Below are 16,693 nucleotides of genomic sequence, written 5' to 3'. Positions count from 1 at the left end.
TTACGAATTCGAGACTCGCTTCTATTCCTCCACTGTAAAAAACCGAAGATGACCCTGTCCGCTCTTCTTTTTTCGCCGACGATGTCAATTCAGATTTTCACTTTTATCAAAGGTGACAATTGATTTTCTTTCATTGTCATATTAATACAGTTCGTCCTTTGTTTTTGATGTAAAAATTTTAAGTTTTTAAGTATTCATTGTAGAAATTTGAAGACAAAAATATTGATGTCAACAGAAAATTAGCACTTTCCACAAAAGCATTGATATTTTTACAAAGTTGGGGTAATTTGGCCGTATTTAGTATCCCTTAAGTTGAAATTCCATCGCTCCACTGCAAAACAAATCACAACAACGAGACTGCATGAAATTAAGTTACACATAATTGAATAAAAACTGAATTTGTAAATACAAATCGCAACGTTCCCCAAGAGGAGTCGTATCATTGTACTCGTCTAAAACTCCGGCGTTTGGGGCGCCACTGTACGTGACCGGAATCCCATATAAAAAACATCAAAAATACGAATAAAATTTTTTATTATTGAGATGAAGGGTATTGTACAATTTATAATTGCGGAGGAAGAATAATGATGATTATCAATGAAATATCGGTGGATATACGTCGATCGCAAATTTTTTCATTGCCTATATATACATTCTCTATTTATTTTGAACAAAGAGAAAAAAAATTAACCAAAAAAAAAAATTACAATGATGAATAATTATGATAATAATAATAATAATAATCCTCAGTCGGTTAACACAAATAAATCATATGAATAATGGGCTTTTCTTTTTTCCCCATAATAGCCGCGCACGTATCGATACTACAAAACCATTCGCTTCATTTTTTCATTTAACAATTTCGCATTCGTCGCAATCAAATTCGTCCTCACATTTCTTTTTTATCTTTCAATTTATTCGCGTGCGCTTTTCTACCTTTGTCCACAATGCGTGTGACTAGTAATAAATGTTGCTCTCGAAATATATATATATATTTATATATATATGTGTACTATATATAACTTAAATCTCTCTGCCTCTCTCTCGTTTTGTCATTCTCTCGCAATCGCTACAAATTTATATATTTATATGTTCTGTACATATGTCATATATAAATCGAAACTCCGGTACGCATCTCGATCGATAGTTTCTCGCAATTTATTATCTTGCTCTCCCACGCTCTGCTTCAGCTAAAAAATTTCAAACCCATCTGTGGAATGATTATTACGGACTTCGGAGGGCGTAGAGGGAGCGGGGGGTGACAGAGAATTATTGGAAATACGAAAAAATGAGGAAATAATTCACGTGGATAACGGTATAGTCTATTGTCCCTGCAACGGCGCCGAAAAAGCCTTCTCAACAAGCGAGAACGAATATCAGAGTAAAAATCACGAGCAAATATTGTTTTCTTATTTCTTTTTTCATTTATTATCAAATCATCGTTAATGCCTCTCCAAGCGCGGTTTCATTTTGATCGACGCCTCTTTTCGTGAGATGAAAAAACGTATTTTTAAGGCCGGAAATGACGATTTAATTAGTACCGGAAGCTTTCGTACAGTCTTTACCAGTTGTTTTTTTTTTTTACTATTTTCGTGTCTTGATTTTTTTTCATTGTTTTTTGTCTCAATCGGGCATCAGAATCGTATAAATTAAAAAAAAAAATGCCTTTACAGACGGTTCACATACGAATAATTTGTTCTGAGCATACGAACGAACGTTGCTTGCAATTATTCTTATAAATACGCTCGTTTTTCAAACAATTTTTACAAACAATATTTTTACAAATATTGAATATCAATGTCCGCCTGTATTTCTTCGATAGTTGCACATTTACGTCTATCCAATTGTTTGTGTGTGTGTGTGTATGTGTGTTTTTCAAAATAATTCTGGTATTTAGCTTGTTACGGTTATATCAATTATATCGAGATTTAAGGCCACTAGTGGATGATACAAATACAATATTTATATATAAATATTATGACTAATGAATCGGAGCCTTCGGGATTTTGGCAACCACGAAAACACCTAATTAGGGTGTCCAGAAAAAACAGCAAAAAAGGAAAAACATTGACAGCAGAGACTTGTTTAGCATTTTCTCAGTTATTTTCGACTCAACGCATGCAACGATGGCCACGTCTGAGGATAAACGCGTTTATTGTCACAAGACTGTGCTAAGCTAAGGGACAGAAGACCTCATGGAGAATTGATTTTCTTCAACTATTTCACTTCTTTTCTTTTTTTCCCGAATGCTCAGTCTCGTTTGTTTGTTTGTTTTTCTTTTTTTATTCCTGAAACCACCACAGTTTATTCGGTTCTACTTATACAGATAATAGTGTCTAATCGTACGAACGGAAGTTTTTCAAATTGTTAAATTAAAAGCTAAACTTTACCCGAATTGAGACGTTTGATTACTTTTCCTCCATTATGTCAGTAATTCAATATTATCTCCAATCCCATATGATAATTCAACGATGTTACACTTTGGGTTTTGAATTTTTGTCATTGTGTCTTTAAATTCCAAGGTCTCAATTTGGTTATAGCACGAATTTGAATCTCATGTTGTCAAAAGCTGAGAATTGATCGATTTGATGCTCCATGGGTATGAGGAAAATAGTTGAACCAACTATGAATGGACAACAGTATGAAAATCTCCTGAATGATTTTATTTCTATCTGCATTTTTTCTCTTAATACTGTTTCAAATGAAATTCGGTAATCGCTTCTTTCGAACCATCTCAGTCCGTTGGGTTTTGGTAAGTAGTGAAATCGTGAAAACTAGTTGGTTACGAGGTCAAAAAATAATTCCAATGTCCCAAAGCTGTTTGAATATAAATTTTGAATTAAAAACTCTAGAGAGCTTCGATGATATAAATATTCGTACGTTTCAGACTATCCACGCCAAGGATACTGAGCGTAGCTCAAAATCATTTTGAAAAAAAAGTTGACCTGCAGAACGGGTCACGAGGTTCAGATGAATTGCTTAGAAAATCGCTCAAATAGCGTTTCGTGTTTTCTAGAAATCTCTTTTTGAAAAAGGGAGGGGTCCTTTCCAATATCTGTCTCGAATTATTATGAAAAATTGCGTTAATGAACAAAATTCAGCCAAGTTCACAGCTGCACATTTTCATATTGTGTTTAAGGTTTCCAAAAACTCTGGTTTCATCTCAAAGTCTCTGTATTTTTTTTCAATTTTTGTCCAACCTCATTACATGGCGCTGCCAGTCACACTGAGGCCACAAATAATGAGAAAAAGAAACGGACACAATTCAATTTTGGTACTGCCCACAACCACGTAAAAATAGGTTTAAATTTTCTCATTTTTCTTTAGCAGACTCAAAAAAACAAATTTTTTAATAAAGATTATTGATCGTTTTTCTTTGAAATGTTTAATTAACGATTAGACATTTTTCTGCATGATACGAACTTGCTCAACCTATTTCGCAGGGAACGTATTTTTTTGAAATATTGTTACGAACTGCAAACGAGCATTGTATCTCTTGGGCATTTTAAACTACGTCGAATAGTCACGTACAATTTTTTATCTATCATCGAAGGTCAATGGTTACTTTTGGAATCGTTCCAATTCAGTGGGAGGGTCGTAGAGATTATCTCCAAACGTTATTTCGAGATCGTAACTTTTTTGCACGTGTAAAACCGTTTCTGAAATTGACGGCTATATTGAACATTTGTTGATTAATTGGGAAATGAAGAGGTGCAATAATCGTTATGAAATCAAGTATAAATCATGCACACGATCATATACACATTATTGCATGGAGGAAACGATTTTTCATATACAGATAACGAATGAAAGAAAAATCACACTTATTACTCTCTGTGTTGCAAAGACGTGAGAATAAATACGGACATTTTTTCGCGTAGACGATTCGAGGGTAGACATTTCTCTGTTTTTTCCTCCTATGCTTATTTTTGAGATCTCACGTTGCACGTTTTTAACATCTAAATGTATATGAAAAGACGTAGAAATGTTGTCGTCTAATTAGGAAATATTTCGAAACTATGGTCTGGGAATTCTTAAACGCCGTTTCCACTTTATCACGAGTTTTACGGACATTGGCAACTTATGAAGTTATTATAGGTTTGTATTTCTTTTTTTTCTTGATTTTTCTCTATGTATGTTTCTTCTACTGTTTCTGCATACGCATAAGTTCTTTTGTTGCTCGTTCTTCGAAAATTCTTTCTTCATCTTTCGTTTTTATTCGGCGCGGTTTTCCCTTGGCACGTGGACACCACAGCCCGAAGGAAAATGTTCCTGTTTTTCTTTCGTTTTCCTTCCTCATTGGTAATTCGGTTTTCGAATTTGTAGAAGCCAAGACTGTTTCACGAGTCTGGCTTAAATCGTGTGTTACAAGGTTGACTCGTGTATCACAGCTGTCTCTGGGTCGTTGATTTCGTCGTCTATTACAGGGGCTGGCATCAGAGGTGAAAGTGTTATTGATGATGTCTTTCTCACTGGTTTCGGCGATGCCTGTAATCGAAATGCTCTCATCATCTTACGCTCTTTTTCATATTAATTTTTATTTATTCACGCCAAACTGTCTCCCTTTTAGCGAGCTGGAGTGACCACCAGGTCAAGTATTAGCTTCGCTCGCGTTTTTGATTCAACTAATTTTAGTTTTACTAACACGAACTTCATTTTGCTGCTGATTTCGTAAAAATGAAGTAGTTTAAAAAACTCGACCGTTTGATAGAGAATCTATTCGATAGCAGAAATATTTTCAACCGTGTGGAAAATAAAAATTGAATACTCATTATTTGGGGAAAAATATTGAAAAGTAATTGGGAACGGTGTGTTCGAATTCTTTTTCGATCAATTTTAAATAATCGTGGTTGTAATGACGACAATTGCGTTGGAAAATATATGAAGAAGTGTCGGTTTTTAGGCTGATCGATGCAAACTGTTTTTGTTTTTTTTTAATACGATATATTTACGATAACGGAAACGGACTAACCCATTCTCGTCTGGATGGCGCCTCGTCGTCGGAATAATGATCGGTTTCTCCAGTCTCAGTTTCGGTTGCGACGTTTCTCTTGTTGGGTTGTAAAGTTGCATAATTCCGACAGCCACGACTGAAATTGTTTAAATTTTTTTCCTCGACAATTTTCTCCTGGCAAAGGGTCTCCTGTGATTTGCTTTGTTTGTTGTTGCCCGTGTTGGAAGAATTTTTGTTGTTATACTGAAAAGGTGGCATACGAGAGACCCAATGATCGAGTCCCGATCCAGCGGAACTCGTGGATGCAGCGGAGGAATTGCCGATTGAATTATTGGACAATCCTCGTCTCTGGTAGAAGAGCATGTAAGCTGAGTTCGTGATGAGATTCGTCTCGGTGACGGTTTCGACTCTCGTGTCGTCGAAACAGTACCATTGTGTGTCGTAAGGATTCCGACAATACGCGGTATAATGTCCGCCCTGAAGGTCCTGTCCGTGATGATTACAAATGGCGTAAAGATCATAAACATTCTCATCGTATTTTGGCAAATTTGGCTGATTGCGTGGTCTCGGCTTTTTCCAAGGTGACCAACCGTGGCCAACGAGGCTGTTTACGCTGTTGGTATGGCTAGTAACTGTATGTGCCAGATGTGGCGTCATGTCGAATCCATAAAGGGGAAAATCGACGAGTATCGTCAGCTTTGAAGTCGATCGCTGTCGAGTTTGTTGGCGAAAGCGTTTCAAATGTATGACCAAAATATCGGGCAGCGACCACAATCCAAGTTTCTTCACGACTTCCTGTTTTTTGTTGCAATAAGGACAGTGCCAGGCATCTTCGGCGCCAAGAATTTCAGCTCGCGTATAAAGATCAAAACATTCTTCCAGCGTTACGGCTCCTCCCAGCTCGGAATTAGTTTTCAATTGTTTAACCGAAGCGTGCTCTTCGATCGAATCGGTGTCGTCTTGGATTATTTTACTTTTCGTCGCGTCGTCCCATTCCAGGATAAGTTTTACGTGCTGCGGTCCAGAATCATCGGCGCACAGCGACAACGCCTGTTCTATTTGCTCGACGTACAGAGGGTGTTCAACACCGGGATCTATGCACGGATGCTCGTCCTGTATCGGCGTTGCCGCAGGATCAGCGACTCGAATATTGAACAATCCAGGGTTTTGGCTCGACGTTAAAACATCATCGCTCAACGTCGAATGCATTTCTTTCAATAACAACTTTTGCAGATCCTCGTAAGATGTTTCCCGTGATACTTGCATCGTATAAGGACTTCCGAAACGCTCACGCAGTTCACCTTTGACCAATACATTCACCCACACCAGGAGGATGTACGCTTGCTCCGTTGGTTCCTTTAACTGCGGTAATTCGATGCAGTAGAGCGGATCGTTTTCCGTTATTACCGACAATGGCTGACAGTCCGAGAAAGTTCTGAAAATTTCAATACAATTTCAGTTAACGCTGTTCCTTATTATATTTTACTCCATATTTTATTATTTTATTCTCCTTCGTTATTCATAAGCTTACCAAAGCTAATGATTCAACATTATAATTTAATTTCTGGCAACATTTTCCCGAGGTTTTCAAAAACTATTAAATACTTTAGAAACAGAAAACATTTGAGGTATTTTTGGGAAGGAGACCTTCGTTACAACTTTCGAAATTTCATTGTTGCGCTACTTGTCGTCGAAATAAATTATTTCTGTTAACGTTTCTATCGACTAGTTTAAATTGCCATGAATTCACGGACAGATCGAGTGATTAATGCTTTCATTGTAAATATACTTAAGGACGAGATGGAAAAATAAGATTTTACCTGTGAAAGCCTTCATCGTGTATTTCCGTGAGCAGCATATGATTCTCATCAATGCCAGTATCGCTCGCGAGTATATCCCTCAGTTCTTTGACGTTCGATGCCTGATTAACGCTGACACCAATTCTAACTTGTCGCGGTTGTTGCGACGTGTATAAAACATTAACGTATAGATTTATTTGACGATGATGCTGCGGCACGGGCACGGATACGCAGAGGAAAGGATCGAACGTATTTGATTGCCTGTGACATCTCGGGCACGTCAGACTCGAGCGAAATTGAGCTTGAAAAACCGCATGAACGAAAGAATTGTTGCATCGCACGTGATTTGCTAGAGTTTCTGCTGCCACTATGGAGTCCGGTCTTCCAAATGAATTCTGTAAAGATAAAGCAGGGTAATGAGCACCGTTACAACTGAGAATTGAAGGAACAATCATTCTTAATACCATCGATATTCGACGAGCAAAATTCAGTCGCAACTCATCCGAAAAAATAATTACTCAAATATTTTTAAAAAAAACTTTTGGGTGTGAGGAAGTCTTGGAACGATGTTTGTGTGCTAAGGCGCGTTCCAGTGTTGCAAGACTTCCTTGCAAACTCAGCACAAAGTTAATGACTAATTATCGATTGTTTTGGAGCACAATATTAAGCTGAGAAGCGGAAATTGTTACAACGATTTATTCAGACGAAAGTAACGAGGACTAAGTCGGAGCACAGGCAACGCTTGGCCGAACTTTTTTTTCAACTCCCTCATCAGGAGTATTAAAATTATCGTAAAAATGAAGCTGAATAATATCGAAAGAAAAAAACGCATCAAATTCGATAATATATTTTAACTTTTATTGCCTGTAAGTTGAATTATTAGTGCGGTAAACTCTGCGATGCAGGCAAATGTGAAAATTCTGATTATAGATGCATGCAAAAGTGGTGGCCGACAGAGCCTCCTCACGTACATTGCCATCGTGATTCTATTTTCTAAATATAAACGAGACAGCCTATCTATTCTTGGATATCTATATTTGACGTTACACATCGTGTATATTTATGAGACCGATAAGCAGTCTTTGACGTACGAAGTTACCAGACCTACATATGTAGTGAAAATCACCAAAGTTCAGAGACACATGAGAGTGAGACGGAAGAATTGCGAAGCGAGCTTCGACAAACATGGAGTTGAAATCGGCTCTTTTTTTTCTCACGAGGTTTTTGGCTTCGAGCCCATCGAGACGGATTCTCAGATCTTTCATATTTATTTATTATTTACGTGCATCGCTGGAATTCTAGAATTCGAAAATCTTTCGTGCCATCGAGGGGAAAGCTAACAGTTTCGAGGATCGGTGATTATTGAATTTTCGGTTTTTTTCATATTATTCTGATGAAATACGAGTTCGAGAATTCTTTCCAATCAAGTATTGAACGTAGACGAATCTTTCGTAGATTGCGTCGGAGGTAAAATCTTTCAGGTTTTTAATTACACATGAGTGCGAATTATCATCAAAAATTTAGTACGAAAATTGCATAGTTTCGTATCGTAGAATTTCAATGATTATTTCAACGACGAGTATCAACAGTTCAAAAAATTCGACGTTCATAGATTTGACTAAAATCTTGTTTATCTCTCGCAGCACTTGAAATGATTTTGGTACCAAATATGCAAAATTTTTCTACATTTCGTTCATGTTTTTATTTGCGACGTTTCGTTGCATCGAATTCTCCCACGGGCTGATGGATATTGGTTAAAATTTTATGATAATTTACTTTGAGTTGATAATGATTTTTCAAAATTTCTCACTTCGTGGGAAAACTCGATAAGCTATCGCCAGGGAAAATACAGCTTTTGAAGGCTCTTCTTAGGAGGATTTCACACGAGTAAAAAGTGATAATCCCAACGGACGATAAAGAGGCTCGACAATGCGTGTTATCGCAAACAGCGATTCTGTCTCGAACGCCACTGCGATTACGTGGCCTGAAATACCTCGAAAAATATTGTACAGCGATTGGGAGCGAAGAAAAGTGCGAATTTGGGAGTAGTGTAATTACCCTCGTTACAGTTATTACGGTTACTGCAACCAACCAAACGCTCGATCGATTCTCTAGCCTTGAAAATGTATCCAAGCTTTCCGGATTAGACCGAGGTCATAAGTGGAAAAAATCTCCTACCGGAAGAGCGAAAAAACAAGTGCACCAATGCTGACGTAACAACAATGGGAGTCCAACGGAAATCGCGATTATTTCAGAGTAACAATCGAGATCCGGGCACATATTAGAGACGTGTAAATTTAACGAGTTACCTGACCGTCCCCATTGTTCCTGACACGCTTCATCATTCTCGACCCTATATACATACACACATAGAAAATCAAATCGCCGATGGGTACACTCGCACTCGCGTTCCACACGAGGGTAACGATAAGCTCGACGATTCGTCACACTCAACAAGTGCAATGGACACGAGTCTGTGGGAGTAGACAAAAAATACGATCAATTTTTCATTCTCGTTTCCGTCGAGCTATAAAAATGATCTTCTTTGTTTGGGTTTTCGTCAAAATTATCATTCGAAATGAAATATTTATCGATTTTTCCGTCTGCAAAATTCATTATTTATCGCTCTGTGACTTGGAAATCGTTTGGGATTCTGCTGTAGCTATTAAAATTCCATTATCCGACTACCTTAACGAGAAATGTGCTTTAACTGAATTATCATTGTCTGTTTCTACCGTATTCAGTAGAAACTCAAATAACTATAAATATTCACAGACCTTCTGAGAACGTACGTAAATTCAGATTTCACTGACCATTCGGGGTCTAAAAGTGTTGAGAATGATTTCGATTAAAGTGGAATATCTCGTCGAACTCATGATCGGTGCACGGAGAAAACGGATTCGTTTTGTATAGTGAGGAATGTATTATTTTTCCAAAATTTTCAAACTATTTACGCGTCGATTACAAAGAGCATTATATTTTTTGAATTTTCCAGTTTTTCGTCCCTCCAATTCTCAACAATTTTATGTGGATAGCAAAAAGTGATGCACGTGAGAACTATACTTCGTTTTGTATTCGAGTGTTATTCATCATGTCAGATTAGCACTTACTGATAAGTGGAAATGCACTGTAAATCACTAATTTTGACTGTCAGCATAGTACATTTTATGATAAATACACGAATATACACCGAACACCTGTGACGTTTTACCATTATAAGGGTGGGGATCAAATGTTGGAATGACTAAAATTTCGAACAGCTAAAATCTCGAATTTATAAACTTCGAATGATAATATGGAGACAGATAGATTCGACTAGAGCTTTGAATGCCGAAAATAAATAAAGCAGAAACTGCAAGGTTCGAAGCACCTTTACATCGAAAATAGAATGTAATAATCGCCCATAGGACGATGACTAAAATATCGATTTTTCAAAAATTCGACTATCACTCTGTCGATTCATAAATTACTACGGTCAGCGATACTGTGAAAATTCACAATTTTGAAAATATAATAACGAAAGACCAAATATTACTGAGGTTGGAATACTGAAACACCAAAAAGTCGAACGGTCAAAATAGCGAAACGTTAGAAAGTCGATCGATCAAAATAAAGAAATGCAGCGAAGCTCCAAATACACGCATCTCACTCACTCACTTACTCAGACCGGTGATCTCCAATTTTAAACATCGCCATTTTGACTTTCGCCTTTTCGAGCTATCGCTATTCCGCATATCCAAGTTTTATAGGCTCGAAAAATTCACTTTCGATTTTTTGCTACTCTATATTCTGGTCTGTCTGTAAAACAATTACTCTCCATTTTGAATTCGAAAATATGAACTTTTGACATTCGTATGGTCTGTAAAAATTGCATTCGAAATGCAAACTATCGAAATATATATTTTCGAATAAATGTGAATTCAAAGAAAAAATATTCGATTAAAGACGTAATCTGCTAAATAGTCGATCGGGAATAAGAATTTCGAATTACTTATTTTTCTCCAATCTTACATGACGAATTTATTAATTTCGAAATATCGACCATTCTACAATTCGGTTATTCGAAATTTCGAACCCCACCCCATTATAATTTTTTTTCGGGGTTGCCCGAACGTACTTTACAATATAAACATTTTGAGTGACTGAAAACATTTTTTATTATAGAGAAAAAAACGTCAAAAGATACAATTGGTTCACCACCTTGAAATCGATGTTAGAAGAATTCCATTTAGACCATATTCTTAACGATATGAAGCCAGACACTCTTAAGAAGGCTATCCCCATAGCAATGGAAGTAATGAGTAACGTAAGATTTCGTGCCGACGCTGTAAAAGTTATGCTATCATCCTATAGTTTGGATTATAAAAAAATCGAACAACTTAATGTACTAGCATGTGAAAATTATTTGCTACAACACATTCCTTTAGCCCACAAGAGAATCATGGCTCAATGCAGGCTAGCAGGCAAACATTTCTTTTCGTTCAAATTTAAAAATTTTAGATATAGTTTTTCTGGAGAAGATATTTGTTTACTCTGTGATGAAAAGGCTAATGAATCTGTAAGACATATTCTAAATGAATGTAAACTACATAAACCACAACGGGATAAATATTTAACCAATATTTACTTCGATTACCCTGCAGGTTTAGAGATACTTCCCACAGAGTTCATAAAAAATATATACGCCTTCATAACTTTAAGCTGCAAAAATCGAGCTTTTATACTTAGTCAGTAAGATAAACCATAAAATTATATCTGTAAAACATAGCCTGTAAAACAGATAATTTGTAATAGATCTACGATCTTAAACAAATACATATTATTATTATATTATTATAGAGAAAAACACTCTTGAGTTTTTTCATTAAAATGTATGAGTCTTTTTATTATGGTGGATTGAGCAATTTTTATTACTGCTCTTCGAATTAATGCTGCAATCTAGTACATATATACTGTCCCTGAAGTACTATATTCTTAGTACTTTTCTCTACAATTTTGGGTCTTGTTTTCTTCGTGTATATTGAAATCGTCGAGACCTCATTCAGGCTTTGCTTCTGACTAGAAGTGACACTGCAGACAGGCGCGCGTATGTGTACGAGGTTACAAAAAATTTGGAAAAAATCAGCTGGAGCTCAATAATATTTATAGCATCGAAAAAAAAGGATTTATTCGCTCCAATGACTCATTGAATAATTCTCGACGAATAAGAAGAAACATTTTGGTCGCAAGAGCGTGGCATTTCATTATTGGCTTCGAGCCTGGCTTCTGATGCTTCCTGGTGTATTTACAAACCTCTGGTGCCTCAAAGCGAGAAGGGGGAAGAAAGACAACGAAAGAGAGAGGGAGAGAGATTGAAAAAAAGAGTTACATGTACACCAGAAAGAGGCTTCCTCTAATCGGATCAATGGAACGGTCATCCTGGTACATATATGTGCACTCAGGTTATGCACGTCGTTTCATCTTATATTCCCAATCATACACAAACGCGAGTATAGATTAGAGTGATTCGAAAAAAAAAAAAAAAAAAAAAAAAAACAAAAATTCCTCAAAGTCGCAAGTGATTATGTTAATACATAATGTAAATGTAAAAGTAATTCTCTCCGAATTCTCTCAAAAAGTGGCGGCAACATCGATGTTACATTTTTTTCTTTTCAAAATTTGAGCTTGGAGAAAAAACATCTAGAGGTCGTCCCAGTGGTTTTTCAAAAGCTTTTTTTCGATTCTTCGTAAACATCTCGAGATGAAAAAATGATTCGCTTTGTTTCGCAGGTTGATATGTGTTAGCATATCACGAAAACATTGTTTTCTCAAAATTTGAATCACCTGACAAATTTTTTAGAGGTGCTGCCAGTGGAATGAAAAAATATATAAATTCCACTAAATTCCTCTCTGAAACATTTTTTTTATTGCCCAAATTTGGAGAGAATTACCGTTTCTTTGACTTTGGGGTTTTCCGAGCTGAATCGAACAACCTCAGTCTCATTGAAATCGTTGTGTTATTATGCAAACTTTTATGTGCAAACATGTCAACTTTGCTGTGATTGTTGCTGTTGTAACTATTCCTGTTTTGATCAGATGTTTCTTGTGACATTTTTTTCTTGTTGATACTTTTTGCAATATTATTTTCTTCCGTTATATATTCACAAATGCAATTGTAATTGAAAGAATTCTGTTCGCTCGAGGCAATTCATTGTTTTGCGAATGAAAAACGCAAGTTTCTATGTTTTTCTTGACAACTCGTTTCTCATCTCTGTAGCATCGATTATAGCGTTTTTGTATTCTTTTATTTCACTGTGAAGGAAAATAAAACTCCTCTTTTCATGAGATACATTGATATAAGGCCTGAAAAAATACAACTGTTGCGAAAATCATTAGTCTCTTTTCGGAGAGTGAATTTGACATCTGGTATTTTAACGAATCTGTACGAAGGCATCAACTAATAGAATAAATTACCTAATAAAACCTCGTAAATACGAAAGTGGATTAAAAATACGTAAGCAGATGAAAAAAAATCAATAATCCTGCGCCAACTGATTGAGAAGCATCATTTACGTGTGTCCGGCAAACTGCATTTTCTACATTCAAAAATATTTTCGAGCTTATGAACTGGAAAAAAAGAGTAAAAAGTTATTATTTGTCTGTTGAACGTGTCGCGGATGAACGCGCAAATGAATAGGCAGAAATACCAGTCACACATCATTAATAGTGTTACGAGAATAACTAAGAACAGACAAAAACGTGGATAGGGAGTGAAAAATTATTCAGAAATGGTTGGAAAGGATGCTACCAACGTTTCGAGATTGCTCTGAATCTGAAAATTTGAGATTCATTTTTTCTTCGAATTTCTTAATATCCTGAATTGTAAAAACTTCATTATTAGTGAATACTTCCACGATTTACCGTACAATTATTCACTGAGAATTCCGGGGTATTGTTTCCTTTGAAATTCTTCTTGTATAACGTTGATAAATTATTGCGAATATAAAAAACTTGGAATGTTGTTGTACTTTCGGGAATTTATTCCCCCCCCCCCTCACCCCTCGGAGAATTCTTGATGAGGCGAGATGTGCTATAAAGCCATAAACATTCTTCGTGTATAAGGATCCTCGTTGCAATGGACTTTATACAAGTCTCTCATAATTAGACCGTCCTCATCGAAGAGTCACTTTTAGGTACAGATGTATGTAAGAAGCTCGAGTAGAAATATGACGATTGTGCTGGTAATAATAATAACAACAATAATAATAATAATGATGATAATAATTTGTAGCAGTTTACTGATTCGTCGTGTTGTCGTCACAGGCGCTCTCTTGTGCAAGGAATTTGAAGCTCTTCGAGTCTCGAGATATCGCCCTTTCGAGACTTTCTCTTTCTCTCAATCGTACATAATTAATAAGAATTTCAACTGCAAGAGTCACGAGCATTGAATTTTTTAAATACACTCCGCGTACTCTGTGCGATGTGCAGAAACGACGATTGCTCATAATTGCAGTTTGAGAATTTTCACATACGGTTGGCGTGTATTATTTGTAAAATTTATTCAAAAACTACTTCAATACTGACTTTTATCGGTAAAATTTTTTCTAATTCTTTCAACGAATCTCAATATTCTGAATGAATTTTTTGAATTATAATCATTCGAAATGTGAAAAAATTTGTCGAATTCCGTTATGAGGAGAAGTTATGAAAAAGCTTTTCTTAGAGCAACAACTTTGTAGATCGAGTTTCGTGGATTGTTGGTTTTTTTATTCACTGGCTGGATTGTCACACGACAGACGCATCGAGATCGAGGGTGGAGCAGTGAAGGATAGTTTGCAGCGATAATTGATGCAGCTCGTGTACACGCACGCACTTCAATCGTGCACGATTCACGATGCTTTCTTCACGGGAGCAAGGCTCTCGCGCGTCAAGTTGGAGAAAGCCGAGAGCAAACAGACTTCGTCGTCGCGATTAGCACGATTTTATTGTCAAAGGAACGAAAGCGGAGCGAGCCGAGGTCAGCGCTCTTTTTCTTTAGTTTTATGAGGTGTGCAAAAAAATTTTTAACATAGAAAATGCTGCAGCAGCACCAATGATGATCGAGCACATTCATTTTTCCTCAATAGCTGACGTCAACGTCAAGGAAGCGTTCTGCATTGCAAGAACATTTTAGCTTAAAGTAGTTCAACTAAAGTTTCAACTTAAAGTTTCAACTGATAACGATAAGCACAGTTCGGGAGCTTCTTACGGGGCAAAATTTCGAATTATTCCATTTACAATTTTGAGTTTTTACCACGGTACCTTTTGGGGGAACTCACAATAATATTAATTATGAAAAAATTGTACGGTGTTCGAACTTTGGAAAAGTTTATATCGTGAAGAAAATTTATCAGATTTCGTTTCTTTAAAAGATGGTAGCGGCTGATTGAACTTCGGGCAAATTCGGGAATCGCGGGAATTTCATCAAATTTATTTTTGAGACTGACTCACGTGCTTTCATTCGAATAGTGACTTCGCTTTTTTTAAATCAATTGACCATTCCTTTTTCTCGGTGTCATTACACCGATATAAACTCTCTTTCGCACAATAAAAATGTTCCCTAGGTTATGTTTATTCAAAGTGTCACCGGTACCGACTCAATCATTAACTAGGCAAGTTGAAGTATAAATTTTATCTTTTATGATATTTTTATAGCATTTTATTACATTCTTGTGATAAAAATATTCTCAATGTACGTGTTTATTAATTTTATTAATAATTTAGACTTGAAATTAATCAAGATAAAGTAGTTAAGTAATAAAGTTGTAAACTTTATTAGTCATAGAACATCTGAACTACTTTTTAACTAGAACCATTCGGCTGATGCAATTTTATCAAATTTATTTTAAACGCCCATATTCACCAGCGACAATTAAAGTTTAAAATTTTTGATTGCGCCTTTATCCGGGTGAATTCGAATGTGAGTGCAAGCCACTGGGCTCTCATGATTCTCATGAAAAAAAAAAAAAAATTTTTACATATTTGTCAAGAAACATTCATAAGAGGGTTTTCAGAGTGATTTCGAACGCGAGCTTATTGTCTTCTTCCTCGCCAATAAATCATGACATTTGATTTATAATCGTGACGATTCCACTCAACATTTTTCATTTCCAAATATTTATTCAAAGCACTGTTGAGAGAAAAATAATTCCAAAGGTGTTAAACCTCGCAGGAAAATCAGGAAAAGAATTTCCTCTCAAGCCGATAGAATACTTTCAATAAAAAAATAAAAAAGTAAATAAGAGACAAAAACAATGAACGATATGAAAATAGTAGAATGAGTCATCGTCGCGAGATCAAAGTCTCGTGTGATGCCAGAGGGTTGCGTCACACGAAATGTATCAGAAATGCATTTCACAGCATGATACTTCGGTAGCCGGGGAGTCGCGATTAATTCACGCATATAATGTGAACAAAAAATTATTATTTTCGTGTGTAAGAGCACAACTGCATTGTGTTAACGTTCATGTTCCGTCATAGTCCAAAAATCACGTTTTTTTTTCTATAACTACAATAAATATGTAATTATGCTCAATGAGGAATGAAAATGATGACTTCACATCATGATTTTCCCTGACTAATAAAACTCTTGAACGGAGGGTTGAATTTTACACTAAAAATAACAAAGAAAACTATCGACAGACTGCTGGGAGTTTTCAAATACGTTTATTCTGGTATTTCGGGAACAATTTATAAACAATTTCAACGAATTGAGGCCTCACGTACACTTGCAGCGGGCGAAAAAACGTGATTTTCTTGATTTTTTTTCGACAAGAAAATAAATGTTTATTGGAAAACTGTGAACGACATTCATTAGCACATTTGTTCATGTACTTGTACAATTTTTTTCATCGGAAAATTTCTCAAAATGGCGGAACTCCAGCTGTATTCCATTAGCACCTTTTTTGAGCATCAGTTGCGG

At 36.2% G+C, this 16,693-nt stretch overlaps 1 protein-coding gene across 1 annotated transcript in view; it reads right to left on the bottom strand.

Moving 5' to 3' along the window:
• Nucleotides 1–517: 517 nt before the first annotated feature.
• The window catches only part of LOC122414219 (ubiquitin carboxyl-terminal hydrolase 31-like), a 30,672-nt gene continuing 14,496 nt past the window's right edge, over nt 518–16,693 (bottom strand). Inside the window, exons 2-4 of the mRNA XM_043425274.1 lie at nt 6,775–7,148; nt 4,973–6,389; nt 518–4,488 (exon numbers count right to left, since the gene is read on the bottom strand). Of these exons, the coding sequence (XP_043281209.1) occupies nt 4,366–4,488; nt 4,973–6,389; nt 6,775–7,148 (1,914 nt within the window). The 3' untranslated portion in view covers nt 518–4,365. The remainder of the gene's footprint in view (nt 4,489–4,972; nt 6,390–6,774; nt 7,149–16,693) is intronic.

This window comes from Venturia canescens, chromosome 1, assembly GCF_019457755.1.
Source record: "Venturia canescens isolate UGA chromosome 1, ASM1945775v1, whole genome shotgun sequence".
Classification (NCBI taxonomy): domain Eukaryota; kingdom Metazoa; phylum Arthropoda; class Insecta; order Hymenoptera; family Ichneumonidae; genus Venturia; species Venturia canescens.
Note: the sequence above shows the minus strand (reverse complement) of the source record. Positions and strands in the feature narration are given on the sequence as shown.